We start from the raw sequence: 23,773 nt of genomic DNA on the forward strand, positions 1-23,773 counted from the left end.
TTGGAAGAGGGACTTTGCTATATTAACTAACTCTTATTTCCGAGAATTATTACATGAAAGGCATCACTGAAGTGCTTGCTGGTCCCTTATGCAAAGCTGCCATAATCCAGAACTCATCAAGCTTTTTGTCCCGTTCTTGAAAAGAATGGTAATTGGAAGAAAAGAAAGGAAATCCACCAGGTATTCCTCAGGTAAGAAAACAAATATTTGGAATTTCATATTCAACACAGACACATAAAGATGCATGCACCAAGTATTGGGATGAAAATGCCTGTTTGGGCACACAAAGAGGAAACGCCTGCAGCTCTGTTTCTCAGCAGTCTGCAAGTTTCAGCTTCTTTATGTGGCAAAAGGAAACCTTTTCATGGGTGTGATGGGTTGACTTGGGAAGAAGAAACTCAGAAGTTCTCTCTGAGGGAGCTTCCTCTGTGGGGGTTGGGACACCTTCAACAGCCCATGGGAGAAAGTTAGTTCGCTCCTTGAAAACACATTTCAAAGGAGGTAATCCGGAACTTGTTTTTTTGTCTTTCCTGTAGCTGAGCAGGTGACACCAACCCGAGCTTCCCCCCCGCCCCCCATGCCGGGGGGAGGCTCGGGAGGCCGCTTGGGCCCCGTTTGCAAACGAGGGGAGCCGATGGCCGGGAGGAGGAGAGGCTCGTTGATGAGACCTTCACGGCTTCCTCCTCCACGGGCCCGCGGCTCTGAGGGGGGCCCGGCTCCTGCTGCTGGCTCGGAGCAGTTTCTGAAGGGCCAGGCCTGCCCAGCCCCCGCACGGCCTGGGGGAGGCAGCCGGGCCTGTCTGGGAGCAGGGGTGGCCATGGGCAGGGTGGGGCTGCAGCCCAGCCCCAGAAAGGCTGAGTGACACCTCAGCCACCCTCACCCAGCACGGCCTGGGCCTGGCACAACTCTTGGAGTTGTGTTAAACTTTAACTCTTTACTGCTCAGATAAGATTTGCAAAACCTCCAGCCTTCCTTTGAATATGAAAGGGAATAAGATTTCTGAAGCAGTGAAGCAAGAGCTAAGTTTTTTTAGATGGAAGAATGAGGAGATGCTGTCAAGATGGCTAAAAATCCTTTTGTAAGATTGTAGAGATGAACTGATGTACTGAATATCCCTAAAAACCATGGAGAAAGACATGGGGGGATGGAGATGTTCCATCTGATAGATGATTTGACCAAAAAGTACCTGTGTTAAGAATCTTTTGCCTCGAGGAAAGAAGGGGATCTCGGTTTTCTGAGGATGAAGCATGAATAAAAAGAAAAGAAATGGAGAGACCCTTTGCTGTGGAACATTTCATTCTTAAAAGTAATACCCCATGAAATAAACATGGCCCACATCTACAGCTTTGGGAAGGCTGTGGAGTTGGGAGGAGCGTCACGATTGCAGGTCAGGGTGGATGTAAATCGTGAAAATGAAACCACGAGAGGACTGTTTTCTTCCTTCTTGTGGAAAAATCCCTACAGCTTTCATCAAAAAGAGGCTTCTCTCTCCGGAAGTGAATTGAAAAAGACTAAATTAGGGACTGACCGAAGTAGTTGTTTTATGTTTGTTTTGTTGTTATGAAGATTGGGAGAGGGAAGGAAGGAGTGGTCTGGAAAGAAAATCTTATTCTGAATTTGGGTTTTTCTCCCCCTTTGTTTGTGTAGTTAATTTTTTTTTTTTTTTATACTCTTAAGTTTTAGGCCTGCCTTGCTCTTTTGCTCCTGGTTCTGTCTCACAACAGAAAAATGAGTTTATTTAAATTAGTAAATCAAAACGAAGACAGTGTGTTTGGTTGGTTGGTATTTAAGGAAATGATATCAGCCTTTTACTATTTTACAGTAACAGAATTATCTTACGGTCCATCAACATTTAGCTCATATTTATTCACTTAACTGAATCTTCAGGGTTATAGTTATCACTATAGTGGTCACAAATGCTGCACTGAGAACTAAATTTGGGTTTTTTCTTCCAGTTTCTGAATACCTGTACTAATGATAAAAATGTCCTGCAGGTACCTATATATATATATATATATATATATATATATATATATATATATATATAATATATATATGTACCTATATTATATATATAATAATAATAGATTTCTTTGCTGTGAGTGTACATAACATTTTGAAATTATTCACCAGGGACTGTGTCATCAACTGTTTTCCAGTGGGAAAAACTCTGCTCTCTTCAACAGTAGCTGAGAGATTATATCTCTTAAAATGAACATTGAGACATTCAATTAGAAGGAAGATAAAAATGACTGTTTTGAGGAAAATATTTATGTAATTGTTTATCTTAGACATCTGAAGCAGAATGTCAGCAGCTAACAGATGCTAATAAAAATGGAAATCATCTGAAATAAGCCAGTCAAGACATAACCAAATAACCAACCAACCAATCAAGCAAGCAAAGAACCCACAAATAGACGAACTGAAGACACGGAGGTATCTGAAGCTGTTTTCAGAGCATTGCCAGCTGTTCCTGTCTAGTTGGTGGCCTCTGGTGACCCTTCCAGGTCTGTCTCCACGGCTATGGCTGCTCCTGCTTCTCAGAATTAATTTTGATTTCTTATTTTAGGCAGGGTTTCTGATCTGCTGATCCTCACTCCGTTTGATTTCTGCTTTGTCCTAATCCATCTCTCTCTCATTGAGGGGAGGGACCTTGCACAGGCAGCTGTGTCAAAAGCCTTACAGGATTCCAGGTAAGTCAGCAGGCAGCTTGGACACATCTTCCAGGATAACCATGCGGTGCACAGCACCCACTTTCCCAGAAGCTCTTCCACCATCACGGCTGCAGCAGGATTTCCTGTGTGAGGAAATGCTGCCAAAATGGTCCTGGGGCTCCAGGGTCCCTCAGTGGTGGGCTGTGGGCATCAAGCAAAGACATTAGAAAGGGGAGAAAGCAGAACCTAGGGACTTTTTCAGAGAAAGAGAATTTACTTTTTCTTGGCTAAAGGGTTCCTGGAGTCTCACTCGTGCCACCATCAGGGTGGGCTCTTGCTGGGCTAAAGAGAATCCTGGGATCTGGGGGCTCTCCTCTTTTGGGCGTGCTGGGAATCCCTGAGACAGTGGTCCCTGCCCTGGCCAGGAGCAGAGGGGCTGCAGATGCTGCCCTGGGCAGATGGATCTGCCACTGCTGCCTGCTCTGGCTCCTCTCAGAGTGGGGCTTGTCCCACTCTGCAGGGTCAGGTATGGGCTGGGGACAGCTGTGACTCCCTTGGAGGCCGGCTGTGACATTCCAGCTTCCTGCTCCATGTTGAAGCTTGCAGGGCCAGTGGCAGGAGTCCTCTCCTGGCAGCTAGAGCAGCTGGAGATGCTGGAGCTGGTGCTGGCCACAGGCCCGTTGTCCTCTGCCGTGATGGAAGTGCAGCAGGCTCGGGGCCTACTCGCGCAATGGCGCTGACGGTGCCGTGCACCAGGCTGAGGAGAGGCTGCAGCGCCTCCACCAAGGCCTCTGCATGCGGACCACGGGCACAAAGGCTGTGCAGGATGGAGGCCTCTGCAGCCTCTGCCCTCCACCCATAGATTTCTGCCAGCCTCTGGCACAGCCAGGGCCGCACAGGATCCAGGAGGTGCTGCTGTTGTTGGAACAGTCTTGCCCACACCTCGGGCAGCAGGCCGGCCACAGGCTCTGATCCTGCATCCCCCTGCTCAGCTGGGGACAGTGTTCCCTGTGGAGAAGATGGAGGAGACATGAAAGGGCCATGGGGGCTATTTTCTGCAAGGTGGAGGGGAGCTCTCCCTGCTGGCTGTTGGTCTCTGGTGACTCTGCATGGGGAGCTGATGGGAAATTGTATGTAATCCTGTCCAGCCCGCTCAGAAAACCTGACACGCTCTAGTGGATTGCTGCAGAGTGGGCACGAGGGATTTCTCTGGATGCAGCCCAGGCAGAACTGGTGGTCACACAGCAGAAGCCATGTCATTCTGAGTGTCCTGGCAGATGGGGCAGCTCCACTCTGTCCCCATGGCTTGGCAAGGGTCTTTTTCTCCTATCTCTGGAAGCAAGGCTTCTCTCTCTCTGTTCAAGCCTCTCACCAGATCACAGCTTCTCAGCATCCACACACTCCAGCATGAGAACCTTTTTCTCATGGGCTGCAGGTGAATTCTGCATCCCCTCCCCCACCTAATGAATTACAGAGAAATTGTTTGTTGTATTATATTCCTCACCACGGCTTGCGGGAGAATTTCAGCTCGGACGCTCAGAGCGCCTTCTCTTCCCCGCCCTCTTTTGCACTGACCTTAGTGTTACCATGTTGCTCTTTTCACGTGTTTCCACCTTTTCCTTTTCTCAGGAAAGAATTTCCTTTTTTTCAGGAGAGAATTGGTGTTCGTAAGTTCATTTGTTCTCAAGTTCTATCAATTGAAACAGCTTTTAAAGATTTCTGCAGAACTGTAAGGTTGATCTTGTCCAGGCTCCACATCGGGGAATCACTCGTCATGCTTCTGGCTGTTGGTCACATCATCACCACAGGCATGGCACAAGCTTTCACCAGCTTTTTTTTACCAGCTTTTCTAAGTGGCTTAGCAGTGTGCCTATTCTCAGAGCAAGGCAGTGATTGGTGTTACCAGGCAGGGAGAAAGATTTTAACAGCTCCTCACAGAAATATCACTTCCATGGCTAGCTTCTTCCCCCCCCCCACCAAAAACTAACCCCTGCAAAACCAACAAAACTGGACACTAGTGCTCCTGGGGCTGGGGAACTTGGAAGCTTGGAGAAAACTTGACAAACTTGTGTGGAGACATTTAAAAATCTAACATGGCTTCATACCTAGACACACAGCTAAAGGCCAGATATTTATCTGTTCTTTTTAACTGAGAAAGAAGTCACAGGTGATGAGTCTCTATACCACATTTGTGGGGTCCTGCCTTGGAGCTCCCAATTTTGATGGAAGTTACTTACTTGGCCCCACTGGCTTCCTCCTCCTGCCACCTTCTACATCTTCCCACATTCTTTCGTAACTTTCTCCTTCTCTTTCCTTATCCCAACCCCATCTCTGTGGCTCACAGATGTGCTCAGAGGAGCTCCAGGGGTGAGGCACAGGCCCCACATGTTTTTTTGAGATGCCCTAGCAGTGAAGCAGCAGGCTGAGCTGTGTGCAGCAGGTTTGGTACAGGAACAGGCATTCTTGGATTTAGTCAGAAGCATCAGTGGCCACAGGTCTGATTTCCTTTGGTTTAGTCCCATCTCAGTGGTCAGTTGCAGTACAGGCTGTAGGTGCTTGGGGCACTGCAACGTATGAACGATACACAGTCCCCAGACATGGCATATCCAGAAATATTTATTAGAAGAGTATACAGCTTGTGTAATATTTTCACTATCTGGATAGAATAGCGTGAGCCTGGATGGCCAATAACATAAATGTTCAGATGTCTGCTAACCAATAATATATATGATTGATTCCCTATTAGCAACATCAAGTTTTTTTTCCCTAAGACAAGTGCTTGTATAACAATTTCTGCAAACTACTGTGCTTCTGCTACTTGTTGCATTTTAGAAACTTTGTTACATCCATTATGTCTTCACTGAATAGCTTTCTTTGCACTCTTCTTACAAATTCTCTTTGTTTTCTGTCTCCAAGTTATTCTTGGATCCCTTGAACAACAGGGTTTGGCCCACCAGGCGAGTTTGTGCTACTTTGTGACAGAGGAGAACTTCCCCGGCTAATTTGTGTTTGCTGTAAGGAAGGTTGGGCTGCTTTGCATACATTCACAGACTAATGCAGAACGTTTGCTTTGTGATGTCAGGGCATGGTTGCCACGTTGTTGTGGTGACATCAGAAGGTTGCCTTGGGGCACGGAAGGCCTCAGTGTCAGAGCCGCCCTTGGGTGTGCTCAGCGCAGGAGCATCCTCCTGTTCATCTGAGGGCAACTGCGCAATGACAAGAGACTTGTTTTCTCTTGTGTTCCAAACTTGCACAGCAATGTTACAATGATTGAGGATCTGATTGAGGCAGTTTGCACAGTTTATGGACTTATTTATTCTGGATATTACCTGACACACCTGGCATGTAAGTAGAGATTTTCCTTGGGTGTAACCTAACCTGGCTTTTGTATGTCTTCCTGCTCTTTCTTAGTGATTGGGTTGATTTTGAAACAGAAAGAGCATAAGGATGCCACTGATTTGGGAAAGCTCCTGCCAACATATTCAGCTAAAAATGGGATGTCTGTAGCCAGGGGTCTGTGGGCAGCATTTCCAAGGGAACCAGCAGGGGTTGCATTCCCTCCATGGAAAAGTCTGTGGCAGCAGAGTCTGACATTTCCTCAGTTTGCGGGGTCAAGCAGGACAACTTTGAAAATGCAAACTGGGAGGCTATCTCAGAAAGCCTTCTAAAAATGTTATTTTTCTCTCTAATTTTCTCAAAGAATCTGTGTAGAGAGCCTGGTGCAGGAATAGCTGGAAGAAAAAGGCCATAGTCAGATCAACTTAGTAAAGCTAGCAAAGTGGGCCTCAGTCTCACGGATACAGTGTCCTTGAGATAGGAAAGGCACGCAGAATTGAGAAAAACATGAATGCCGAAGTGCTTAGCTAAGCCGCACAGTTAGACCAATGATGAGCTCAGATTTTGCACTATGCATGAGCTAATTAAGCACTGTATTTAATCGCCACTCTGCGTATCAATAAACGAGACTTTGCTGATGACCGAATTGGTGTCCGCGTCTCCCTTCTCCGACAAATGGTGAACCCCGACGTGCCTCCGTCGCTGAAAAAGAAAACGGGGGAGAACGCGCCACGGTCGGTGAAGTAGAGCTGGGGCCTGCTGCAACCGGGTCGGTGTCAAACGACGTAGGGAAGACACCCCCAGGAGCCATAAAGGTGGTCCTGGGCCATACGTGCTGCCGAAGCCGGAGAGTTGCAACAGCGCTGACGACGAAAAATGGACAGGCAAGCAGCATATGATTTATTTATAATACATATACATATACTACATATATACATATATATATACTATATAGTACATATAGATAAGTTAGGGCTGAAAGAAATTAATCCCAGGAAGGACATACCGGGGTTGTTAGTCTGGGGTTATGCTAAAGGTTTATTCTCTAATCCTCACACCGTGCATGATTTAAATGAGTGGCGTAAGTTAGGGGATGCACTGTGGGAGGCGGTATTAGAGGATGATAAAACAGCAAAAAAGCTGGGAAAGATCTGGCAGGTAGTTCACAACGCACTGCTAAAGCAGCAGGCAGAGAGAAGGGCGGCTCGGGAGGCAGTAAAGGCATATAAAAGAAATGATCAGTATGGCGATAATGAGCCCCGAGCACCCAGCACGACCAGAGTTGAAATACCTATCTCTGGGGAGGCGGCAGGAATGACGGACATGGCCAGCTGCGCTTGGCCCTCGGCACCCCCCTTAGAAGAGCTTGAGGAGGATTCCGCCGCGGCGGCGGAGACAATTGCAGAAGGTGGAGTAACCCCGCCTTCCGAGGGCGAAGGGCCCCAGACCGGCGGCGAAAAATCCCCTTGCCAGTCTGAGCCTACCGCCCCTAAGCCCACCGTGGAGCCAGCTCCGGTCCCTAGGGCGGAAAGTGACCTGTGGGAGGAGATGGCAAGACGGCGGGGGGAGGCGTGGAGTATGCTAGCCAGACACGGCTTGGAGATTGGGGACGAAAGCGCTGTTGACGCAGCGAAAACCTGGGTTTTCCCCGTCACGTATACACAAGGGATAAATCAGCAAGGACAAGCCGTCCAAGTAGGAGCATATTCGCCTCTCGACTGGAAGCTGCTAGCCCAGCTAAGACAGACAGTGAGTCAGTTTGGTTTCCGGAGTGAGCCAGCTAAGCAGATGCTAGATTTCTTGTTCGATACATACCTACTGTTGCCAAATGATATGAGAAGTATAGTGAAACTAATTTTCACTCAACATCAGCAGTTGCTATTTAACGCCCACTGGCAAGCTCTTGTTCAGGAGTCAGTTGCAACACAGAGGGGCCCGGGAGATCCGTTAGCTGGAATTACCATAGACGAACTGATGAGATTGGGTCAATACCGCAAGACAGAAACTCAAATGATTTCGGGACCCGACAAGGTTAGGGAAGCCATGCGTCTAGTAAGGAGTGCCATCGGTCAGGTCAAAGATAGCTCAGGCATACCCATGTATATGGGGATAAAACAGGGAAGAAATGAATCCTTTGGGGACTTTGTAGATAAGGCTGCTGCTGCTATTGAAAAGGCAGGAGTCCCAGAGTATATGAGAGGGGCGCAGGTTTTCTTAGTTAATGCACTAAAAGAATTAGGCTTAGGGCTGCAGAAACAAGCCGAGTCCACACAGTCACAGGTGTTAGCCGCTCTTGCTCCGCTCCGTGCTCCTACGGCGGCCCCGGCCACATCGAACGACCACCGGCCTCCCTCGGCGCGCTGCTACAGATACGGGTGGATGCGGCGCGGCCCGACGGGCGCCGCCGATCAGCCCCCGGCGGCCGCCACCATATTAGCCCCGGTCACAAGTAGCCGCCGTGACACCAGCGCCATCTCCTGTCTACAACCAGCCACAACAGGGAGCCTGAGACTCGACCTAACAGCCGCAGTAAAAACATCGTTAATGACAGCTCGCCCCGTCAAAGTCCCAACTGGAGTTTATGGCCCGATAAATATCAAAGGACAAGCTCATGGAGGACTAATAGTGGGACGCTCGTCGAGCTCCATTGTAGGACTGTTTGTGCTTCCAGGCGTCATTGATGCAGACTACACCGAGGAAATACAAATAATGGTATATACTCCTTTCCCTCCTATTACAATTGAAAAGGGCCAGCGTGTTACTCAATTTATTCCACTTCCACAATGGAGCCGGGGTGTTCAACCACAAAGACAAACCCCACGTGGAGACCAAGGATTTGGATCATCAGGTATTGCTATGCTCACAATAAATCTCCATACCAGACCCAAAAAGAAGGTGAAACTAACCTATGCAGGAGAGACAATAGAAATGATAGGACTCCTAGACACTGGGGCAGATACCAGCATTGTCTCACCAGAAAAATGGCCCCACAACTGGCCATCAATGCAAACTACGGATACCGTGACAGGCGTCAGAGGATTCACCCTTGCCAGAAAAACTCCTCCAGTAAGGGTCACTATAGATGAACAAGATTTGGTGACTGTGTTGTCCGTAGTTGCATTACCACCATCGGTACATTGCCTAATTGGAAGGGACATCTTGGCTCAGATGGGGGTCGTTTTATCCAACGAGCACCCTTTGGGGTAATTGCCATTGCTTGGACTTTCCCGATCCCAATCACCTGGACTACCAATGAACCGGTAATGGTTAAGCAATGGCCTCTAAAAAGGAAAAGTCTAATACAAGCACATCAACTCGTAAAGGAACAATTCCAACAAGGACATTTAAAACTCTCAACAAGCCCATGGAACACGCCAATTTTTGTGATCAAAAAGAAGTCAGGAAAATATCGTCTTCTACACGATTTAAGAGCAGTAAATGATCAAATAGAGGCGATGGAGGCATTACAGCCAGGCCTCCCCAACCCAGCAATGCTCCCACAGCATTGGCCTCTTCTAATCATTGATCTAAAGGACTGCTTCTTCACTATTGCCTTACACCCTCAAGATACTAAAAGATTTGCGTTCACCCTACCAGCAATAAACAGAGAAGAACCTGATAAACGGTATGAATGGACTGTTCTTCCACAAGGAATGAAAAACTCGCCTACCCTGTGCCAACTGTATGTTGATGCCGCATTACAACCATTGAGGATACAGTGGCCCAACACAATTATTTATCATTATATGGATGATATCCTCTTTGCTCAAGAATCAGCATTTACAGACACTCAGATGCAGGAAATTCAAAGCACCCTAACAAAGGCATCCCTCATAATAGCTCAAGAAAAAATACAGCGATCCACACCATGGAAGTACTTGGGGTGGTCTATCACAGGCCAAATTGTACGGCCACAGAAGCTCCAGCTTGCAACAAAGATCACCACTCTAAATGAGGCACAGCGACTGCTAGGAGATCTGCAATGGCTCAAGCCGATTGTTGGGATACCCAACTCCTTGCTAGACTCCCTCAGGCCACTACTTAAAGGAACTGACCCAACCGCACCCGTAACCGTGACCCCGCAACAACATGAAGCCCTCAAGGGTATTATACGCTGCATCGATGAGGGGTTTGTCTCCCGCCGAGATATCTCCTCACCCATCGATCTTACCATCTGGAGTACTGCCAACCACCTACTCGGTGCACTCACACAGCTACAAAAGAAAACGCGGGAGACACGGGTACTAGAATGGATAACCCCACCTTTTTGGGACACTATAACAGCGCTGCCCGTGAGACGCTAAGGCAGCCACCACCGAATTGGGCTGATTGGATTGAGAGCCACGCCGACCAAGAAGAACAGCCTCTCAGCAGCCGTCCTTGTTGTGCGTGTGGGGGGTCATGGTGTGAAGCCTGGGTAGCCCTAAAGTGCGGGGGCTGTGGGGACTGCTCATGGGTGGAACAGAGAACAGTGTTTAATTTGTGGTGCTGGAGGTGTCAAAGTGACGACCTAAGAAATTCAAATTGGGGTCGGGCCCTAGAAAAAGAAGCAGGAGTGCCATATGCCCAGGTACGAAACCTATACGAGACACCAGAACAGCTCCTGTTAGCTTGGGCCCGGTGGGAACTTACCAACTGGATTAAAAGGCAGCACATCTATGCAAATTCACACATTATCGCTGCAAGATGCAGACATAAAGTCCCACACCTGCCTTGGCCTCAGGTAGGACCAGTTAGGCCCGGTACAGACCCAGAGGAGGTGTTAAATCAAAGTATAGAAGGAGGTAAAACAACTGCAGATAACAGGGAGCAATACAGGGCGTAAAAAGAATAGGCCGCCAAAGAAATCAAAATGATGATCATTACACTGCTTATGCTTGCTAACTTTGCTCGCACAAAATCTTTTCCAATGCAGCATGCGCCTCGGGAAAACGTATGGGTAACATTCACTAACATAACAAGACAAGAATCAATCTGCTTAAGCCTAGGGGGAGTACAAAATCCTTTTAAAACCTGCCTAGTAAGGTTGCCAGTATGGTTGCAAGGAGTTCAAGGGAATGTGCTGCATAAATTTATCTAACCACTCTGAGTCCATCCACAAAAAGATACAAAACATGCAGCAGAAATTACACAACCTAAAAGAAGAAGATGGTTGGGGCATTGACGAGTGGTTAAAAAGCCTAGGTCTTGGGGGATGGATTCGAACCGTTATTAAGTATGCTATTATGGTGTTGGGTATATTCTTGTGCTTAGCTTTATTGCTACCTTGCTTGATAACTTGCTTACAAAATTTTATTCAAAAGACTGTCAGCAAAGCTTGGCATGCCACTCTTCTAGCTCAAAAAGAAAACGGGGGAAGTGTAGAGAGCCTGGTGCAGGAATAGCTGGAAGAAAAAGGCCATAGTCAGATCAACTTAGTAAAGCTAGCAAAGTGGGCCTCAGTCTCACGGATACAGTGTCCTTGAGATAGGAAAGGCACGCAGAATTGAGAAAAACATGAATGCCGAAGTGCTTAGCTAAGCCGCACAGCTAGACCAATGATGAGCTCAGATTTTGCACTATGCATGAGCTAATTAAGCACTGTATTTAATCGCCACTCTGCGTATCAATAAACGAGACTTTGCTGATGACCGAATTGGTGTCCGCGTCTCCCTTCTCCGACAAATCTGCTTCATTTTACTTGCCCACTACAGGTCACCTGACACATGTATTCAGAGGTGCCGATCCTGAGGTGAGTGAGAAAGGAACCTTTGATGTTTCTAGTGTTTAAGAATTGTGAAGGAAGCTGTGAGCTTGGCCTGTGGCATTAGGGTGAGGAGGGCTAGTTGGATAGGCTAAAAAAAAAATCCATTTCCATGTGTGCAGCAGCAATAACAAAGGCATTGCTGGCAATTTCCTAATTTTCTTAATTTTAGCTGAAACCCTGGTTTTGCAGAGAGAACATCGCTTGCTGATAGTAACCAGGGTGAAATATCTAATTCAGAGCAATTTTCAGTGCTGTTGAATCAGTCCATTTTAATTTAGTCAGAGTGACTTAGAATCCCATTGCTATGGTTTATCCTTAGTAGACCTGGTTCTAGAGTGAACAAAAATAAGATTATAAATGATAGGTAATGGCCTGTCCCTCATGCTTCTCTCTCTCCACAGAGCACAGAACCCACAGCAGACTCCCCTCTGGCTCCTGCTGCTCCTGGAGAAGAGGACAAAGATGAGACCAAGGATGAGGAAAATGATCACAAGCCTCCAACTGTGGTCACAGCAGAAGCTGAATATCCCGAGAGAGTAAGTGCCAGTTGTGGCTGCTGCTGTTTTTAGTGCAAGACAGAGCTGCAAGTTTCTGACCAGCCAGCACTTGCTGTTGGTGGCTGAGGATGCTGAGTGCTGGCGTCCTGCCAGGACCTAGCAATTCCCCTGCCAGGCAGTGAGAGCTGGGAAATGGGCTTTGATCTGTCTTGTTGAGCCACCAAGGAGCTGGTGCCTCTAGGTGAGCATCTGGCTCCTTGCCCCAGTTAAGCTCTGTCTCTTGGCTTCTGCAGTGCTATGGCCAAAGGCACATGTGGTAGTGCTGGAGATCACAAGGTTTTGTTTGTTTGTTTTCCCTTTCTGGAAACCTGTGTTTGGCACCTGTGGAACTGGTCTGCAGTTTTCTTGAGTAATTCTTCACTTCTACTGAGTCTTTTGGCCCACCTGTCTTTTGGCTTTTGATAAACTGTAAAGAGATGATTGTGTTGTCCACGAAGCTGTGGGGGGCATTCTTGTCCCTTGTGGCAAAAGAAACAAAAGAAACACTTCTGAACCCTTCTTCTGAGGCAAAAACTAGGAGAGGCAAGATTCTGTTGATATATTTTGTGGTGACGTCTGCAGTTTTGAAAGAGTCGGGTAAAGCTGTAAGTCCTTGACTGCTGTCTTGTGCTGCTGAGAACAAGAAAGAGGTCTTGAAATTCCGGATGCTGTATCTTAGGTCAAATGTGCGACTTGGACAAAAGGAGCCAGGGGTGCCTGTCAACAGCAGCTGAAGATGAGGCAGCGTGTGCCCAGGTGGCCAAGAAGGCCACTGGGTACTAAGTGTAGATGTGTGTAGCACCAGAAAGTATAGTAAGAGAGAGATTATAATAGATCTATCTATCTATCTATCTATCTATCTATCTATCTATCTACCTATCTGTCTATCTATCTGAATCTTCCCAGCTGTGCACCTAGACAGTTGGGTGTGCAAAGCTTACCTAAAGGAATTCCTTCAGTGGGAGAGGAGAAGAGACACATTTTGTCCACAAAGTCTTAGTAGGCAGAAGTTTCCCTCTCCAGAAATGGTTGGTTTTTTCCCCTCAGAGGCCTTCTCCTCCTCCAGCCTCTCCTGCCCTGAAACCCACTGTTTATCCTGGAAGTTTCCGCCTTTCCTAGAGAGGTGGAATAATCTTATGTTCCAGGTGATTTTAGTGACTTTGGTCATACGTACGTGAGATAATCCTCAGTTGACAAAGTAAGGAGAATAAACACCTTGGTCCTCCTCCATATAATACACTAAGGTGGCTGTGGAGGCTCTCTGACCTCCATCAGAGGATCTGTGCATGCATCCTTCTCTCCTGATTGAGCAGGATTTCTAACAAGAGAGTAGATGTCAGAAAGGCAGGAATGGTGGTGCAGGCCTGAAGAGAACATGAACTCCAGAAGTGTCTGTCACAAGGAGTGAGCCCACACTGGAAGCCACCTGCAGAGCCAGGATGGAGCTGTGGGACAGGGCTGGGTGTCAGTCACCACGGAAAGACAAAGGGGACAGAGCAGAAGTGGAGGGAGGCCCTCAGCAGAGCCTTGAGAAATGCCACACCTTCCCTGTCGGCTGCCTGAGAGGCTGTTGGAGCTTCAGTCCCAGATGGACCCTGACTGTACTGCCAGAGTCACTTTGGAATCTGTGCCTCCCCATGGGCAGAGAATGAGCCAGGGGAGCAGCAGCACAGTGCTTTGGGAACGTGTGAGCCCATCAGTCTCAGAGACTTGGCCCACAAATGTTGTATGGGAAGTTGAAACCCATCTCCTCTTGCTTTCTGTGCAGGCCCTTCTGGAGCAAGAGCATGAGCAGATTGCTTTATCAGAGGTGCCAGGGCAGACTCAGGGAGAGCTGTGCCCAGCCCGAGAGCAGGAAGAGCAGCTCAGGCAGCAGGTGGAAGAGCTAGAGGAGAATGTCCAGGTAAGCCTGGCTCAAGCAGGTGACAGAGTGAAGGGTAGGAACAGGGACATAAAACAGAGCTCTTGGGACTGAGGAGGCCAGGAGTGCCACAGGCACTGGAAGCACAGAGCCTTGTAATCTGCAGAGATCAGGGACGGGAGGGTTACAATGGAAGCAGAGGTGGGTATGAAAACAGAAAGAAGTGGCAGAATGAATTTGATTTTGAGGCTGAAAGAGGAAAAAGCTGAGCCTGGTGGCAGCTCCCTGTGATTTGCTCTGCATTTGTGTGTACAGAACATCAAGACAGAGCAACAAGGAGAGGTGCCCAAACCTCAGATTGCCACCATGGCAGTGAAGAGGAGGAACAAGGAAGACATGAGAAGAATACAAGATCACTGGAATCTCCATCGTCAGTGGGGTGATCTACAAAACCAGGTAAGGGTAAGAGTGGGTGTCATTCCACGCAAGAAACTTTCTCTCTCTTGCCGTTTACAGAACTTCAGTGAGAAGCTGCACAGAGAGCTGCAGGAAACTCAGGCTATGCTCAAAGCAAGGGAGAAGAGGCTAGAGGAAGAAATGAAAATCGTCAAAGAGAAAATTAATCTCCTCCTTCAGGAACAAGAGGCTCTAGAAAAGACAGTGAGTGAAAGAGTGATAACCACTGCAGTCACCAAACTGGTGGTTTCTGCCCTTCTTTCTTTTCCTCTACAGAGCAGCAGAGGGTTGGGTGATGCCTCTGAGTGCCATCCTGCTTTGGTCTCTATCACAGCTGCTCTGAAGGACTTCCTGGGCTGCTGAATCTCAGCTGCTGCCCTGGATGTGGCTTACAGCACCTTCCTAAAGGCTTGCATTTGAAATGGGATCTCAGGCTAATTTCTGCCAGCCGCCTTTCTGACATAAACTCGTTTCTTCTCCCAGATCTACACAAGCTCTGACATGGAACCTGCTGCAGCAGCAATGTTGTTTAATGACACTCCCAGTCCCCAGCCTGAGAAGTGGAGCCTTTTCAGCTCGTTTAGGTCCAGTGTGGCTGCAGCTGCTCAGAAACAAGAGCTTGAGGAGAAGTACCTGGAGCTACTGAGTAAGTCTGGTGTATTTCTTGTCTGAGGGACAGTGTGTTGTGTGCATGTGTCAGCATAGCTGTACCAAATGTTCCTCCTGAGTTTGGTGTTGGACTCCCCAGAGGAACTGCTGTGCTCTGAGGCAGCAAAAGAGCGTCCTGGGTGTTCCTGCTGCCTCTGAGGGCAGCTCAGACTGGCTTGGGGTTTTTAAAATTTGCTTTTGGAAGTTTTTTGGGTGTGATTTTCTTTTTGTGGGGTTGGTTTTTATTGTCCTCCATCCCAAAGGAGCTCTCCTGCTGCAGGTGTGTTACTGGTGTCATGGACTGTTATAAATACCACTACTACATCTACAGTTTGTTTTTATGAGAATACTACATTTTTGTCCTCCTCAAAGGAGAACTCCTTTGAAAGAACATCAAGTGACAGCACAAATAGAGAGCCAGATGCGTTTTTACTGTGCCCTCAAAGAGAAACAAGATACCTGTATAACGATCTGTATTTAATATCCTAGTTTTATGTTTATAAGGATATGTCCAAGAGAAACAGCTATGTGGTGTGATCAGATAAAACTGCACTGTAGGCATTTCTCAGGAGTGAGCCTCCAGCCCCTCTGCTATATATTCCTCAGATCCATGGCTCTTTTTCATACCTGATTCCCAGTCATTCCCATGTCTGTTCAAATCCTGCCCGTTGGCCCAACTCAGATCAGTCTCTAGGAAAACACATCAAGCCTTTTGTGATTCTGAAGCATAACTCAGTTAATCTGCTTCTCGACCATAACAGCTGCCAGTTCTGTGCTCTCACATAAGACCTGGTAGGGCTGAGAACAGAGCCCAGTTGATTCTGTGTCTACCATCACCTGTTGGGACAAGAAGGGCATTGATCTGCACCTCAGTGTGTCTGATCTCCAAGCCAATCCTGTTGTGTCCTGAATGGGGGCAGCAGATTGTAAGGGGCTCAAGCTGACTGTGGCTTCTTCCCATTGCTTGTCAGTGCTCCTACTTGGGCTTTGCCAGCCTTGTTGTTGTAGCTGCCCTGCCCCTGATGGCTGGTGTGACTGCAGAGGCCGGAGCCTTCCTTAGCTGGAAGAGTCCCGCTGCTACCTGGCTGCTGCAGAGCAGAGCTGCCCCGAGGCAGCAGCCCCTTGTCTGGGCTGGCTTCTGCATGGCAGGGCCTGGACTCACCAGAGGGTCACCATCTCCTCTGGGCAACTGTCGGTGTCACACCGGCGCCTGAGGAGCACTGCTGTCCTTGCCCACTCTGCCGCGCTGGGAAGATGGGGACATGTGCAGTGCTGAGAGGGCGAGCCCAACGGGAGTGACTGATCCACGCTGCCAGGGTGAAGACAAGCAGTGTGGTTCTTCGCATGGGGCACGGGCTAGGGCATCTTTGAGTTTAGCCTGCTCATAAAGGGTGAGGATCCTGATGCTGAAAGCCCCGTTGTGATTACCTATAGCATGAGCTGCTCTGGTTTACAAACAGAAAGGCATTCTTCTGGCAAACTGCTGCAAGGTGCAGAAAATGCCCTTCTCTCCTGTATCTCCCTGTGCATTGCTTCCTAGCAAGAGAGCTCTTCAAAGGACTGTCCAAAATCAGTCTCTGTGCTGGCCATCTGTGCTGCAGAGCTGCCTGTCTTGTTGCTGTTGTTATTGTTGTTGCTGTTGTCATTGTTGTCACCTAGCTGACCACAAAGGGCTCAGAGACCTAGACAGTGGGGCTGCCTTTTGTATTTCCTGGAAACTGGGATCTCTGCTTTCAAGTGAGCATCTTGCATTTTGTTTCCTTCAGGGAAAATGGTGAATATGGAAAATCCTGTGATGAAATACACTGAACTGGAAAATATTGGCAGCGGGTGAGTCCAAACACAGTTACTTCTACATGCACGTGGGCCAGGTGATTTGCTGGTAGAATGTGTATCGAGTGTGAAGTCAGGCGAGCTGCAATCATATATTCATTTAGACAGTTGGGTTAGACTGCTCCACTTCTGAGTGCCAGTCAGAATTTTTAAGTGTGGTCAGAAGGTATGGTCAAAGATACTTCAATCTTCATTGTCAGAAAGAGCAACCTACTCCTATCATAGGGGCAACAGTGCCCCTATCATAGCTGTCAAAAAGCAGTTCTCAGGAACATTTCTTTCCAAGAGTTTGCTGAAGGAAATACTCCATGGTCAGGATAAGAACTGCACAGTTTAGAAACTGAAACCCCAGATGGAAGAATAATCTCTCTTTTTGAGCTGAGGCAGTAAACACCAACACTCCAGGAACAGACCCAGTGCTCATGCACTTGAGAGGAAAATGCAAGAGCTGCCTTCTGGCAGAGCCCTCCTGCATCCTGCAGGTTTTAGGCACTGACAGCACAGATCTCCTGCCTGGCCTGGCTTTCACTCTAGGCTCTAAATGGCTTCTCTTTCTTTGCTTTGTTTTGTTTCTAGGACTTTTGGAGAGGTTTGTAGAGCATTTGACACTGCCACAGGAGAAGAGGTAAATGTCAACAGCCCCTGAAGACTCTGCTGCAGCTCTTGAGGGCTTTCCCCTCTGGTGTGAGCTGTGGCTGGAGCTTTGGGTAGAGCTGTGCAGCAAAGGCACAAGAAGCACAGACTGGTGCCAGCCTGGAAATTGCCTTTGGGACAGTCTTTGTCCTTCTCAGCTGCCAGAAGGAAGGCGAGGAGGGCAGCGGTTCCTTTCAGGGAGGGACGCGCTCACTCGCTCTCAATTGCTAAAACAAAGGTGGTGCCTTAGAGCATCTCCCTGCTCTTTGGGGCTACAGCTTCAGAGCTGTGTTCTCATTTCTGGCTGCCAGCAAATGCATCTGAATGTTACTGGTAGTTCCTTAGCCACCTGCAGTGCTGCACTTGGGAACTGCACATTGGGAGAGATGTGCAAGGAGTCCTTAAAAGCCCCAAGCCCTGCTTAGAGCCCAGGATGTATCCAGAGAATACCAAAGCACAGATGACTTCTGAATCCCAGACAGAGCAGCAGAGAGTGTGGGCAGAGCTTTGTGGGTGACAGTAAAGACATCTTTGTTATCAAGTGGACAAGGCAAAACAAAAAAGCAATGGCCATGTGTCCTGTAACTGGCCCCCAAGGGAGCAGAGAAATGGGCTGTTGGAATGTCAGTTCCTAATTACTCCAATGTCTAATCACAAGGCACTTTGAATCACCTCAGCTGTGTCATTGCAAAATCACTCACTCGATGTGTGCTCTGTGGTTTTGTGCCACCAGCTTCTGAAGTTACTGATTTTCCATGTCATTTTAGGTGGCCATAAAGAAAATAAATCTTCAAGGACTGACAAGTAAGGAAGTAACCATCAATGAACTCATGGTCATGACGAAGAATCGGAATTCCAACCTGGTCAACTATTTAGACAGGTGAGTGGTTATGGTCTTACTCCATGAATGTTCATTTATGTACCACAAACATGAGAGATCAAAAACCCACATTGGTCCCTGGCAGAAAATAGAGCTGTTAATTATTGCATCATCATTATTTCTCTGCTCATCTCCAGTGGCTGGGAAGAGAGTGCATCTTGTTTGCATGAGTCTTCCCCAGCACAGATAGTTTAAAAATTGTTCAAAACCTGGATCCGCTCTATTGTAGTAAGTCAGTGGCCTGTAAGTTCACCGCCTCCATGGTGTTGGGCTTGATTTTTTTTCAAGTCTCCTACATGCTGATGAATCATCCTAGAGAGGATTTCCCTTGGATTGTGTCCCCTCTTTTCCATTGCTGTGCCTGCCAGGGACACTAGGTGCTTTTTTTCCAGAAATACCATGTGTGACAGGGTTTTTATCTGGGCTGTTACTAAGCTGCACTTTTCACTTGCTGGCCATCTAACACATCTCTTTTTCACAGATGTGTCATTCTCCTCGAGACAGCACAGACTGCAAACACTGCACAGCCTAGAGGGAATGTCTATTCCTTTCACTGTGTCCTCATCACAAAGAGACCCAGGAACAACAGTGAAGCACGTTCATATCCACAGCCTTGTTTCCTTCTTTCAGCTACCTTGTGGATAAGCAATTCTGGCTGGTGATGGAGTACATGGATGGAGGCACTCTGAGAGATGTCATCAGCAAGATGTACCTGTCTGAAGATGAGATGGCAGCTGTCAGTCGGGAGGTCAGGGATCCCACCTGTGCTTCCGAGGGCTTGGGCAGGATTGTTTGGGAAACTGGGGCTCAGAACTGCAGAGATTTCATGTGCCAAGCTTTGTTTCTGTGTTGCTGGTATGCTATGTGCAAGCAAGAGCATTTCAAGTGAATTGCGTGGCAGTGTGCCTGCATTCATTGTACTCTGTTCTTCTACTTTGATCTCCTGCTGTTAAATTCTTGCTCTGTCTCTTGTATTTGCATTTGCTGTTCTCCACTTTGCCTCTCTATGTGTTTACCTCGAGCCTGTCTGGACTGCATTCCTTGCCTGTAAAAGCAAAGGTACTGGTGGCAGAATTTGAAAGCAATGGCAAAGAAAAATACTCATTTCTCTCAGACCTCAGCTGAAAAAGATAATAGTTCACCCCAAATGGCATTTGCTTCTGAAAAGTGAGTAATGTGACACCCTCCTGTTTCTGTTTTCTCTCTCAGTGCCTGCAAGGACTGGATTTTCTTCACTCAAATCTCGTGATCCACCGAGATGTGAAGAGCAGCAACATCCTTCTCAGAACCGATGGCTCTGTCAAATTGGGTCAGTACATTCTTGGTCAGGTGCAGAGTTCTGGGGATATGGAGTGTGGAGCTGCTTTTGAGTGGCTGCCAGTTCCCCCAGAGTGGTGCTGGTGGGAGTGCAGGGGCCCCTGCTGCAAATGAAGGCACAGTTGCAACGTGCACAGAGGCATCACAAGGAACAAGCTGTCCAGAAAGGCACTGCTTTGTGGGTGTGTCCCTTCCAAAGGGATGGAGTTGTAATCTAAAGCTTCAGGGGTATAAAATCCACTGCTTGGGGCAGTGTAAAAAACTTGGAGATTTTTGAAATGGCCAATTCCATATTTCCTTGGCTAAAGCCCTGAGAAAACAGAGCAGGGACAGATTTTAGCAGGGAAGGGAGTCTGCACAGTGCACTCTCAGACTTACAGTGGAGAGTTCTTTTGCTTGGTTTTCTAATTGCACAGTATTTCTTGTTCTCCCCAGCTGATTTTGGCCTTTCTGCTCAGCTCATCCCTGAGCGGAATCAAAGGTGCTCGGTGACTGGGACTTCTGGGTGGATGGCGCCTGAAGTTGTGACAGGTCAACCATATGGCCCCAAAGTGGATATTTGGTCTTTTGGAATTGTGGGAGTTGAAATGGTGGAACAAAAAGTTCCCAACTGGAACCAAACTCCTGTCTGGGTAAGGTGCAAATACTTACTGATCCCACTGTCTTTCTCCCCTGTCCCATGTTCTGTGTGCCACTGGACAAAATCCCATTGCCATCTGCTGACACCACTTCCACCAAGGTCACCTTCTAAAAATGTCCCTGCAGCACATCAGCATGTGCTGTAGTTTGGTTCATTGGTTCAGTGGTTGGTAATTGATTCAGTTCAGTTGAGGAACTCAAGCCTTACCACACACAAACACTCCCCAGCTCTTTTCAGGTAACACTCTGCTTTGAGTTTCAAGTCATTCCAGCTCTTTTGTCTGTGCAGATGGACCTAATATCACAAAACATGAATCTCAGAGCTGGTGTTATCTCTGCAGAAATGAAGGAAAGAAACCCAAATTAAACAAAGTTTCTAAAACAGTGGTTTTTTTAGAGATTAAGTGCATACCCTGTGTACGCTCTTGTCATGGGAACGTTGCCTGAAACCTGGGCATGAGGGAATAAAGGCCATAGAGTCTCTTCTGCTTCTTATGCAGTGTTGCTGAAACCCTTAATGACCATATTTCTTTCATAGCCCAAGCCACGTTCTCCACATCAAGCCAGAGCATGGTGATGGGGAGAGCCTGCCAAAACCTCTCATTTTTTTCCTGGCACTTTCTGGGATGGGCATACCATTAATGCATTCACATGAATATCCAAATGAGCAGAGGATTACCAAAGGGATGGCACTTCTGCTGTTTAGAACATGGAAAGCTTTTCTTTTCTGCATACTGGAAGCTGAAATTTTCAGACTGCTGAGAGACAGAGCTGCAGGTGGATCCTATGTGCCCAAAGAGGCATTTTCATCCTAGTACATTTGTGCATGCATCTTAATGTATCTGTGTTGAATTTGAGATTCCAAGTGTTGGTTCCTTATCTGAGCAATAACTCCCTTTTATATAATACTTGAAAACAGTTAAAGAAAAGTCCCTGTTCCAAATAGCCTGTCAAACTGGTGTGAATCTTCACAGAACTAAACGTGCTTTTGCTGATGTAGTTCCCACTAACAAGGTCAGCCAATGAGATCAGCTGCCAAGGCAAGATCCCCTGCATGTTGGAAAAGCTGTGGCTGCTTTGGGGTTTCAGTGTTTTGTTGGTATAGGAAAGTCACCTCTGCCTCTCTGCCAGGGCAGAAACTGCCAGTGCAGAGTGCAGGTTAAACAATGGCATCTGGGAGAGCAGTGACAGATGTGAAAGGAGCAGGCTGAGCCTCGAGTTTCCTTTTTCTCCAGCCTCAACTCCTGATAGCCACAGGAGGGAGACCAAAGCTGCGGCAGCCCAACCTCTTCTCGCCTTTGCTGCGGGACTTCCTGAGCTGCTGCCTGCAGACAGACGAGGCTCGGCGCTGGTCTGCCAAGGAGCTCCTGCAGGTAAAATGCAAAGGGGCTGCAGGTGAAAGAGTGTCCGTGGGATGGGCTCCTCCTCCACTGGAGGCCAAGGCATCAGATCAGGCCCCTCTTCCTCCTCACCTCCAATCTTGTGCTTTTCAAATGAAAACGGTGAGGAATCCTAGACTGGGCTGGGCTGGGAGGGAGGTGCAAAGGTCATCTGGTCCAAGTGAGTGACCTGCAATGAGCAGTGTTGCATCATGGTCCTTAGAAATACTCAATCCCCTTTTCACTTAAAAATAGTACCCCTACCTTTAAAACACCAAGTTTGGAAAGTCATAGTCCATTGCTCTTTTTCTTTTTCCCTTTTTACAGCATCAATTTGTAACATCGGCCAAGCCTGCATCCAGCCTGGTGCCACTGATCCTGTCACTGAAGAAGTGGAAGGATGAGGAGAGTGGCAATCCATTTAGGACCATTTCCTCCAATACGAGCCTAGAGTAGGAATGTAGAGTAGGAATATAGAGTAGGATTATAAATAAATAAATTTTCTGAAACCTCAACTCATTTGGAAGATACCCCTTCTTCTGAGCCTGTGAGAAAGTTCAACATTTCTTTCTGAATTATCAGTTGTTTCCTCATGCTGCAAAGTGACATTTCTGGCTTCCTTGGTGTGCTTCAAAAGTGGGGAAGGCTCTTCTTTATTCATCCTCTCCGGACCACAGTGCCTTTGGAATATGGCCTAATGGCCAGGTTTTGCCCAGCCCTGGTGCTTCTTTTTGAGACAGAAGGGGAAATGGAACTTGCAGGCAGAACCAAAGGAGTGGTGCAGCCAAATCACCCTGTGCAGGTGCAGGCCTTCAGTCGTGAGTGGGCAGAGGCAGGCTGGAAGGAGGCCCTTGGAGCTGCAAGAGGCAGCAGCCCGGCCCTGGGTGCCTCCTCCTGGCACCGGGCGAATCCTCTGCTCTCAGAGCCAAGCTGGCAGCTGGCTGGGCCCCAGGGGAAGCGCAGCCGTGCTGGGCACAGCACAGACTGGTGGCATTGGCCCCCTGGAGTGTGGCCAGCAGGAGAGAAAGGCAAAGAGCAGCCCAGGGCTGGTGCCCTGGCTGAGCATTGCCCCTCTTGGGCCGGCTGCCCTGTAACTCCTGGGCAAGGTCAGCAGTGTGTGCAGCACTCTGGGCACAGGGGCAGGGAGCCGGGCTGCTCCGCAGGCTCCAGCACAGGGCAGCGTCCTTCAGGCACGGCACTTGTGCCAGGGGAACCGAGGCCAGCGGGAGGCAGGGACAGCTTGTCAGGTCACAGCTGCAGGAGACAGTGCCTCACACAGCCCTGCGAGGAAGCGCCTGCAATCCTGGACTTGTGCACGGAGCCACAGCAAAGGTGTGAAATGCAGAGTGCTTTGCAGAAATATTCAGGGGCACCAGGCCAGCCTGCTTTGTGCTCTCTGCAGCACAGCAAGCATTGTGCAATGCAGCTCTGAGCTGCTGGGAGAGAGGGAATATGGGGATGTGCCTGAGGGTTGTGCTTGAGTGGTGAAATGATTTGGAAGGGAGCAGAATAATTTCAGTAGTCAATCTGTGTGGACACACACATTTAGAGAGCTAGGAAATTACAGCTTGAAAATTCTTTCCCAGGCTTGGATTTTCCTGCCTCTCAGGTCCATTCCCAGACTGATAAGCTGGTTGTAGCTTCAGTTAGGGAGGAATTCTCCCAGGATGATAATTTGTCAAAACAGAATGGAATCTGGTGAAAAACAAAATGGAATTCATATTAAAGATTAACACCTGGTGTTTTTCCCGTGGGCCACATCCTGAAGTATGGTCTTATGGATGTTTTTCCCAATTATCCAATGAGATACTGTCCTGTCTTAGCTCCTCATAATTTGCTTTAAATACGGGCTTCA

General features: G+C 48.0%; 1 protein-coding gene across 1 annotated transcript in view; it reads left to right on the top strand.

Moving 5' to 3' along the window:
• The window catches only part of LOC148219588 (serine/threonine-protein kinase PAK 3-like), a 105,808-nt gene extending 83,375 nt beyond the window's left edge, over positions 1-22,433 (top strand). The window contains exons 7-15 of the mRNA XM_088156353.1: positions 454-470; positions 17,004-17,067; positions 17,647-17,695; positions 18,471-18,583; positions 19,214-19,331; positions 19,793-19,892; positions 20,336-20,532; positions 21,775-21,912; positions 22,246-22,433. Coding sequence (XP_088012479.1) covers positions 454-470; positions 17,004-17,067; positions 17,647-17,695; positions 18,471-18,583; positions 19,214-19,331; positions 19,793-19,892; positions 20,336-20,532; positions 21,775-21,912; positions 22,246-22,374 — 925 coding nt within the window. The 3' untranslated portion in view covers positions 22,375-22,433. The remainder of the gene's footprint in view (positions 1-453; positions 471-17,003; positions 17,068-17,646; positions 17,696-18,470; positions 18,584-19,213; positions 19,332-19,792; positions 19,893-20,335; positions 20,533-21,774; positions 21,913-22,245) is intronic.
• Positions 22,434-23,773: the final 1,340 nt, after the last annotated feature.

This window comes from Sturnus vulgaris, chromosome Z (assembly GCF_052056855.1).
Source record: "Sturnus vulgaris isolate bStuVul1 chromosome Z, bStuVul1.hap1, whole genome shotgun sequence".
Taxonomy (NCBI): Eukaryota; Metazoa; Chordata; class Aves; order Passeriformes; family Sturnidae; genus Sturnus; species Sturnus vulgaris.